The sequence below is a fragment of the Durio zibethinus genome, chromosome 4 (assembly GCF_047325235.1).
Source record: "Durio zibethinus cultivar Kanyao isolate XHJ-2024 chromosome 4, ASM4732523v1, whole genome shotgun sequence".
Lineage (NCBI taxonomy): Eukaryota > Viridiplantae > Streptophyta > Magnoliopsida > Malvales > Malvaceae > Durio > Durio zibethinus.
The window spans coordinates 3,248,612-3,258,434 of NC_143165.1; the positions used below are offsets into that span (position 1 = coordinate 3,248,612).

Below are 9,823 nucleotides of genomic sequence, written 5' to 3' on the forward strand. Positions count from 1 at the left end.
CTTCTAAATCTTCACTGAAAAAGATTCCTTTAAATTGATTTTCAAATTTTCTCTTAATATTCTTAAATGGTTTTTTTTTATTTTGTTAGAAAATTTTTTATTTTTAATCATTTTTATATTTTATTTTTTAGTTTCACATTTGAATAACTTTATCATTATTTAAATTTAATTAATGATGTTAATCATTTTGAGGTGAAGCGTCTATTTTTAAAACTAATGAATTTAACTTAAATTTTAAATAAATTTGATGGACGGGAGGAATTTACTCAATAAAAAAAATTATATTATGACTTTCATTACTTTTGCAGGTGTATTATAATGACACAATTTATTCATTTATATAACACAAATGCATAACATTACGTTGTTTACATCTATTTATTAACAGTATTACTTCTTTTGTTATATAAGATTTAGACACCAATTAGCTAAGTAACCGATCAGAAGCTTCTGAGAAGCTTACCAATACGAAGTTTACCTTCAAATTTTCAAATGTAAGACGTTGTATTGATTTGATTGGGCAAACGACATCACTAAGCAAAGGTAGCGAATAAAATAAGGAATTCAAAGTACATCATCTAAGCTTATTATAATCGCTCTTTTATATAATTTTTTTTATCTATACTATTATTAAAATTTTTTATTCAATCGATATAATAAATCAAGTGAAACGAACTTGATTATAAAAATTTATAAAAATCTAATAAAATTATTAGAAAATATAAAATTATAGATACATAAGTCTTTTTAATTTTTGAAACAAAATATTATCGACATAAAAAAATTACCAATCACTTCTTTTTTATTTTCCTTTCAAAATATTATTTTATTCACATAAAAAAAAAAAAAAGGGCAACTACCCAAATAAACTAAATTACCCACCATTTTCCTTTTTTTTTTTCAATTTTTTTTTTCACACGGATGGTGGGTGTCTTCAGGAGAGTACAAAGAAACTCGCCTCTCTTTAAATTATCGTTGCTCCCATCACTCTCACATGGGTCTCTCTTCTTTCTCTGTTTGATTACCGAAAAAACGTAGGAAACTCATAATAATAAAACTTAGAGCTCCGTTTTTTCTTTCGGTAAACAAAACGGAACTTTCTCATTTCTTTTTGCTTTTGATGGCGACGCTCTACGCTTTTAGATCCGTACTTAATTGTTAGATTCTGTTTTCTCTTTTGCAGATTCTCACATGATTCAATTTTTTCTTTGTTTTGCTCTTTGAAGGTAACAGGCATCTGAAGAATCAGCACCATGGTTTCCTTTGAAATGAACGATCGAAAAAGTGAGCTTTTACGTTTTTTTTTTTTAATGATTTCTTTGCTTCTTTTCATTCAATTAAGGCTTCTATGAATCTGTGATTTTTATGAGACTGATGCTAATTGGGTACTTGAAATACGATTCATTGTGCAATCCCTAGAAACATGGTGTTTCGATTAGCTCTACCGATTTTTAGTGTTATGAAGCATGTTAGTCCAAGTTTATAACTGCTTTTAAGGTAGGAAAGCCTTTCAAGCGTTAATTTTATTTTACATTGAAGCAATTTATTTCGGACTTTTAAATATGTTTGATGAAGTCAAGTGTGAGGTTTGTCTGTAGGTTGTCGGAAGCCTTCATATATATAATGCCATACAAAGGAGTTGTTTTTTGCTTTTTTATTATTTGTTCATTTATTTTCCAAATCAGTATTAAGACAGTAGATAAAAATGGGAAAATGAAACAAGTATTGTCCAAAGTTATGTGGCATAATTGGGAGATGGGAGGAGGTTTATTTATTAATTGATAATTTTGAGAAATTGATGCTAGCCAAACACCGAAGGAATTTTACAAGTGGATCACCTGCCGATCACATTGGATATTCTTATATAGTGAAACATTTTTCATTGATATGCACCCATCTTCCTTGGCTAAGTTTTAGTGCTCTCATTCTTCCAATATATGAGGTAGTTCAATAGGACGTAGTTCTAATTGTTCACTTTATTTATGTATTTATTTGTTCTTGGTGAAGTATGTGCACCATGCTAACTTGGAGGTGCTAATGATGATATTTTTTAAGACACAAAGTGATTGGGATTTTGTATGGAAAATGCTAATTAAAAATCATTTAGGATTATGGAATTTTGATAGGAGTATTGCAAAATGATCTTATAATATGCAAATAATATATGGTATGATTTTGTGATAAATAAGACTTTTACTAACACCCCAGCTATCTAAGGGTATGGACTATTTAGTTAACTCTGATTTTGTCTGGAATCTATTCTTTGTACTTTAAAACTAAACCTGTTTGCAGAACGAATTATACATTTAGTTGCATGACTTGTTGAAATTAAAAATGCTTGGAGGGAAGTAGGAGTTTTTTGGTACTCTAGCATTTGATTCACATGGACTTAGCAATTGGAGACATTTGACTTGGTTTGTCAATAATATTTTGAGGAAAAAAGTCAAACAAGCAACTTTTATGTTCATTTTATTCTGTTAGTTTTCATATGTACTAATATCTGAAATATGAAAAACAGAAATTGGGCTAGGATTAACAGGATTTGGCATATTTTTCTCAATTCTGGGAATTATCTTCTTTTTCGACAAGGGATTGCTTGCCATGGGAAATGTAAGCTAACTTTTATTGTCTAATTGTCCTTGTTCACAACTATTTCATTTCCCCACTTGAATCATCTTTGATTAACGCTGCCTTCTATCTTTTTGTTATTTAATCAGATTCTTTTCATATCAGGAGTGACCTTAACCATTGGTCCGAAGTCCACCATGCAATTTTTCATGAAGCGTCAAAATTTTAAGGTTTGGTTCTCTCTCTCTTTCTCTCACTCTCTCTCTCTCTCTCTCTCTCTCTCTCTCTCTCTCTCTCTCTCACACACACACACACACACACATGCATTATGCATGCATCTCTCTTTTTCTTTATGATCTGTTGCCATTGAATGCAGGGAACAATTTCTTTTGGTGTTGGCTTCTTTTTCGTTGTCATTGGATGGCCTATCTTTGGCATGATATTAGAGGCATATGGATTCATTGTGCTCTTCAGGTATAAATGAAATTTTCAATAACTTGATTTAATACAAATGCTTGGCTTCTGTTAATTTTCATTTAGCATTCCCTTTTTTCTTTTGCAGTGGTTTTTGGCCAACACTGGCAGTGTTTCTGCAGAGGATACCTGTTCTTGGTTGGCTTTTCGAGCAACCATATGTCAGATCGGTATGTTTATTTTGAAAGTCTAGTAAATTTTCTTTTTAACTCATAAATTGTCTGCTGGACATGCATGCTTGCAATCTACTATTTTGTTAGTTCTTGGCTGGTTGTTTATGTTATTTAAAATCTGTGTAAAATTTTAAAAGCACCCTAAAACAGTTCTAAAATGTGAAAGGCCAGAGATTGGGATTTTTATTTATCTAAGAGTATGAAAGGAAGCCAACAAATTATATAAACCTAAGTTCACATCGATATTTATGACTAGCTCAAAGAAGCAAATTTGAAGCCATTTTATTGTCCATTCAATATATGAGCTACTGAATCAGCAATCCTTCTATTTCCCTCTCACTACTTATTTGGAAACATGAAATTATAAAACCACATCTAATTACTGGACTGGTTAATTTATTGACTTCATCAAACCACAATGGAATATTTGTTCATGATGGGTTGTTTATTCGTTGAGATGTTTTCATCTTGCTTTTCAAGGAAGTCCAGTTGCCTGTTGCAAATATTAGTTAATAGAAACCCTTATTCTCAGCTCTCTCTCTGATGTAGTGAGAGGGAAAACATAAGAAAACGAGAAAGCTTGTGAATATCTTCACAATATTGCGAGGTGCACATTTAGGTGCTCACATCAGGCACCTTAAGACAATGATAACTTAAAAAAGTGATTGCCTTTGGAACCTGCCCTAGCAGCTCAACTGAGGCAAAAAATGCTTGAGGCAAGTACCAAACTGAACTAACTTCATTCATTTTTCTTTTTTGGGTAAATTTAAATAGATGACCTTATTTAAGCAGCCTTTCATCCATGTATGAAGGGTATAATTGTCTAGTGTTATTCTTCCCTCCTATAAACAAATGAAAATCTGTCAATCATAGCTATCATGAAAAGAACCCATTCCCATTATGTACTTATGCATTTCCTCATTTCCCCGTTTTCTTTTGCACTTAGAAAATACTTGGAATCTACAAGGTTTCTCCTTTTTTATTTATTGATAACATTAACCATGCCTATATTTTGAGTTTGTAGAGTTTTTTTAATTTTTTTGTATATAGGAGTGTCTCTTTGATATCCAAATGGTAATCGGCTTATTTTAGAATTTCGCACCTCCCTTTGCTTAGTTTGCATAAAGGATCATGTTATGAACATGGTGCCTCCACCTTTTTTATTACTTTGGCATTCTTGGAGATGGTCACAAAGTCTATCTTTGATATCCTTCCTTTTTTCCCTAACTTTTGCCCTTTTTGTTTTGTCACCGAGCATTGCATACATGCATGATTGTAAGAGCATTGAACAAAAAAATATAAACAGTAAAAGGTTTGCAAAATTAAAAAAAAAAAAACTAAACAGTGAAAGGAGAAAGACACTTGATGTTTGTAATTATGGCAACTTTTACAATTTAGTAGCCTGCATAGATTATTAGATTGTACTCAAAAAGTCCTTCCAATGCTGCATCTGGTTTCAGGTTTAGAAATATAGATCTTAAGCATTTACAAAGAGTTTGCAGGCACCAAATGGAACCTGGTGAATGGATATAGACTAACATGTTAAAGCTTTTCTACACAATATACAATTTAATTATAATTGACCTGAAAGTACGAGTCATCAGCATATGGATAAAAAACAATGATCAGTCTTTTTACACTATCTGCAAGAAAGTACTTTTTGCTTTACAGACTTTTCTTTCTCTCATTTTCCTCCCGTTGAGCTTGGTTAAGTTTGGTTGTGTTAGTTGCTGAAGTGATTGGTAGACCTTTATATATTTCATGTAAAAATCTTGTTGAGATCATATCATTTTAGTTATCTGTATGTATCTGATGCCTGAGTCACCAAGGTCCAGGTCATATGGCTTGAATAAAGGAGTCATCTGTTAATCAACTATTGAAGGTGGTTCTTTAAGGAAATTATTGAACTAACTTTGGTCGTATTTTTAATTGGAACAGTTGTTCGACCGATACAGGGGCAGGCGGGTGCCTGTGTAATCCCACACATAAGAGAAACGGGAACAAGTGATAGGCAAGTTGACTCGTACGTGTTTGTACAATACTGGTTGGATGTAGAAAAATTTTTTGATTAAAGAATAGGAAAAAAAAATGAAAAACAGAAGTAATTGCTCTAATTCTGAGCAACTTTGTGGGTTTTGACTTCTCTAACCTGCCGCTGGAACTCCATTTGTGGTTTCAATTGAGACATAAGAAAGGAAGTTTTCAGTGAAGAGCAGGGAAGGTAAGAAGGCATGAATTAATCCTTTAATTGGTGCCTTACACAATAGTAATCTGGTTTTGCTAAAGTTGTTGTTATGGCATTTATGTTTTTATTTTACTTAATTCTCCATCTTTATATTGTTTGTGTTGGGTTCATTACACATTTGTAACGCAAATTATAGTCAAATGTAAATTTGGTAATTCAAATCTAAGATGTGCAATTAAGCGAGCTGTTTTTTTCTTTATCAGTTTGTACACAACATTGATATCATTTCAAATGAATCGATGTGTTCAGAAACAACTAATAAAACTACTTACATCTTTAAAAAACGTTCAGGGTTGTAATGAATTAGGTTTTCATTGATCAGTTTGTGAAATGTTTGTTTATAATTTTTTTAAGTCAAGTAAATGAATTCGAACAAGATTTTAAACATCAATAACCTTAGCTTATTTAGGTTCATGAACAAGTTCGATATAAAGGTTAATAACAATTATATCAATAACAAGTTCAATTTTTCTTTGTTGTTTTCCATTGATAAATGACTAAGAACATGCTTACATTAACATTCACAAACATGAACATGTATCACTTCCAAGAGGTGGCCTTGTCATGAAACCTGTTATCGTTCAGGAGCTATGGCCCAAAGTGGGATGTCGTTGCGTACTCTTCAGGCAAGTGATCATTTTCTGTATCCTGTACTATCTCTAGCTGTAGAAACCATCCTTACAATGCTTTAAATAGATATTGTGTGCCTATCTTAGTAATTATTGAAGTTTGGTAGATATTTGTATGTTGTCATGGGTTAAAATTTTTTATTTTATTATTTTTATTTATCTTTTCTAAAAACTTTTTTTAATTAAAAAAGAGAAAAAGGTGGAAGGTAAACAAATCAAATTAGGATCATACATAAATACTTAAATTAATTTACTATGCTCATAAAATATATCTATTAAAAAAATTAAAATCATAAAAAAAACATATTTTAAAGAAAAATAGAATAAAAAAATTCATAAAAAATGCCACATAAACATCCCAGTAAGATACAATAATGATATTTTATAAACGGGTGCTGAGACCTAACCAACCCTATTAACTAGCATTAGGATTTACTATTATTGGGTTTGAGTAGTAAATTTACTATCCTTCATAAGTCTAGATAATGATCTTAGGATACCTATAACTGAACTCAATTATAAATAATATATTTTTAAATATTATATAATATTTTTATTTATAAATTATTTTTTATTAATATAATACTTCACTAAATTAAATTCATTAAATATCTTTTTTTAGCTATATTTTATTTTTATGAGTTGTTAGTCTTGAATTGATTCTTATTTTGAAATGATAAAACATTAAGCTAAATAAGCTTGATCAAAATTTTGAAAAAGATTTATTTAGTATATGTTCTTAAGTTTTATATTTTGATACTAAAAAAATAATAAGATTTTTAAAGTTTAAACAAACATTTCTTTATTTTCATATTTTTTAAACCAAATCTATCTTTAAAGATTATTTATTTGAGCTTAAATGAAAGTTCAATTGTTGTTTTTAAAGTGAACTTATTCATTTTGGACTTAATATAATTTTGATAATATTAATTTTGAGAAATAAATTAATTTAAGAAAGCTGTTTTACATGAACAAAGTTTTCTAACATTAAATTTTTTTTATTTTTCTGTATTAATTCACAAAGTTTTAATATTTTAATTTTATATGGTTGGAAAACTCTTTGAGTCTACTTTTTAATGAATCAAATAAAATCAAAATTCAAATTTTTTAAGAAAAGATTTTGAAATTTTACTAGACACTCTGCAGTTGTTAGAAAAACTACACAATAAGTAATTTTGAAAATTTACTATAATTCGTACTTAATGAATCAGGTGATGAATTTTATATGGATAGAAAGTCCTTTAAATCTAGTTTCTAAATCTTCAAACGGTTTGTGATTTGGATTTATATAACTCAAGATATGATTAAATTAGTGAGTAAAGTACAAAACAAAAAATAACCACCCAGCTATTGATAGGGTCGATCCCCTCATGGAATGGATCGATCGTGTCTGGGCAGAATCACACCAACGGTTATTTTTTAATGCTTTCAACGGTTATTTTCATCTCCCAAACACTTCCAATGGTCATTGCCTCAATTCTCTCTAAATTGGACACTCCAACACACCAAGAATGTTGATGAATTAAGAGAGTAAAAGCCAATAAGTTATATTTTTATTCTCTCAAATAATCAAGAGTTTTTAGAGCTTCGAAGTCTATATCTTTGTATTTATTGTATCCAAATTATTTTTGTTGTTTATTCATCATTTTTTTATATTTAAACTTAGCAAACATTTAGCCATAGAGAAGTTGTTCTATTGTTTGCAAAATTACCTTTGATATACAAGGGTGAAAGAGAACAAAAGATGATGTATCATCTTAAGAGCTTTGTAGTGAGATTGGGTATAATACTACAAAGGGTAGATGTTTTTATCTTAAGCCTTAGAAAGAAAAATATAAGTTGTAATTTTCATTTCAAGAATAATAGATTGAAGCCTTGGTGTGGACAACCAAAAAGAGAGGACGTAAGTGCCTTGTGGAGAAGGATCGAATTTCTATGAATCATTGTATTTGATTTCTCTACCCCTATCTTCTTACAATTTAATATTGTTTATATTTGATTTTAGGTTCATTAATTGTTATTGTTTGCATTATATTTTCATCAAAAGTGCTTATTATTTTAATTTTTATTCAACTATATTGAAGTCATTGTTTGAAAAAATTTTGGAGAAATCCAATTCACCCCATCTTGAATCAGTATTTCACCTAAAAAGCTAACATGAGTGAATTTAATTTATTAATTTAAATTGCTTTTAAATTTAACTTTGAAAGTCAAACTTTGACTTAATAATCAGATATTTAGAAGGTTTGGGTAATCAACAAGTATTTCCTATATTATATAAGTAGAGTTTGGGTAATAAAAATAAAAAATATTTGAATAATTATCGGATTCAGATATCTTGATAAGTAATTGGGTTCAGATATCTAAAAAAATAGTGAGCACCCTATTCGTTAACATCTTTAACCCTGAGTTTAAAATATAAATACCTTAATTAAGATATTGAATAATATTTTTTTTTAAATTAGCTAAGCTTTCTTGAAAAGTTTATATCATGAATTAAAATATTAAAAAATTAAAAAAAATCAAAAAAGAAGAAATCAAATCCAAGTGTAAATTTGATACTTCTGTTAATATCTATTTCTTAAAAATATCAAATAAAAAAGAAAAAATATTTTTAACAATATCACATTTTAAAAATTTTAAATATTAAAAATATTTATTAAATATAAAATATAAAAGATTAGAAATAAAAAAAGAATCAAATGACTTGCCGCACGACAAATCTTTGATATGGGTTCCTAAAAAATTATTTATTAAATATATTTAAAAAAGAAAAAAATAAAAAAATATGTAACATACCATTAATATTGAATGAGTCTTGTAAAAAAATTTTTTTAATTTATTAAATATTTTTTAAAAATTAAAAAAAAAAGAAAAAAAAAGTAAATTTTGAAGTAAAGAGTTACAAAAAATCAAACCTTTAAAAATATATTCATTAAATATTTTTAAAATAAAAAAGCTTGACACATGTTTAAAATATTAAATATTAAAAAAATAGCAAAATCAAAGTTAGAGGTTGTTATAATTTAGAAGATTTAGACTATTGGTACTACGCCACAAATGCTTTAATTTATCTTTGATGTGTGATCGATGGCAAATGATGTCTTTGACATCTCTTATTGATAGCAATTACATCGATCTTATACCAACTAGAGAAAATCTTTTAAAAGCATAAAAATTCTTCCACAATTATTTTTGAAATCGAAATTAAAATTCAATCTGAATTAATTAAAACTGAATTGAAATGTTAAATTAGGATAACTTTTATTTATTGTTATTGATTGGTTTGATTTGTTACTATTAGCATTGTTTTTATGATTGGAGATAGGCAATGCAAGTCTTCTACTTAATCTTCTCTCCCTTCTATTTTTTTTCTCTTTTGAACACTACAAAATTATGTTATTTTTTTTATATATATTTGAAACAATAGGATTGACTCTAATCATCATGAACAAAAAAATTTAAAATATACTAATATATCATATTGTATTTTTCTTGTGATAGAATGATATATACTTTTAAAAACGTAAGATTCATATAAAATATTTTCTTTGTTATATTAGTAATGTCGTAAATAAATTTAATCCAATCATATAGTCAGTTCAAAGTAGATTTTTTTTCTTCAAACTAGGTAATTATTAGAAGAATAGTTATTTGCTAATGAATTTGTTAGCATTAGGGTAATTAATAGGAAGTGAAATCGTCTAATAGTTGTTCTATGAAGCATTGAAGCA

At 28.3% G+C, this 9,823-nt stretch overlaps 1 protein-coding gene across 4 annotated transcripts; it reads left to right on the forward strand.

Annotated features, from left to right (window-relative positions):
- Positions 1–922: 922 nt before the first annotated feature.
- On the forward strand, positions 923–5,642 carry LOC111289096 (vesicle transport protein GOT1-like). Of its 4 annotated transcripts, none has more exons than XM_022879965.2 (7): positions 923–1,081; positions 1,227–1,284; positions 2,519–2,610; positions 2,718–2,798; positions 2,945–3,042; positions 3,131–3,212; positions 3,765–5,147. In XM_022879965.2, the coding sequence occupies exons 2-7, from the start codon at positions 1,254–1,256 to the stop codon at positions 3,765–3,767; spliced, it is 387 nt and encodes a 128-aa protein (XP_022735700.2). In that variant the 5' UTR covers positions 923–1,081; positions 1,227–1,253; the 3' UTR covers positions 3,768–5,147. The 4 variants fall into 4 exon arrangements, with proteins under 4 accessions (XP_022735700.2, XP_022735699.2, XP_089615256.1 ...); XM_022879964.2 differs by lacking the exon at positions 3,765–5,147 and adding an exon at positions 5,154–5,642 and having other exon boundaries at positions 927–1,081; XM_089759130.1 differs by lacking the exon at positions 3,765–5,147 and adding an exon at positions 5,154–5,642 and having other exon boundaries at positions 928–1,081; positions 1,234–1,284.
- The last annotated feature ends 4,181 nt before the right edge of the window (positions 5,643–9,823 follow it).

Bases quoted from the DNA above. Each gene is read 5' to 3' on its own strand.
- LOC111289096 (XM_022879964.2), top strand. From the start codon at position 1,254: ATGGTTTCCTTTGAAATGAACGATCGAAAAA. The intron at 1,285-2,518 runs GTGAGCTTTTAC...TATGAAAAACAG, and splicing joins TGAAATGAACGATCGAAAAA to AAATTGGGCTAGGATTAACA. The intron at 3,213-5,153 runs GTATGTTTATTT...TAATTGGAACAG, and splicing joins AGCAACCATATGTCAGATCG to TTGTTCGACCGATACAGGGG.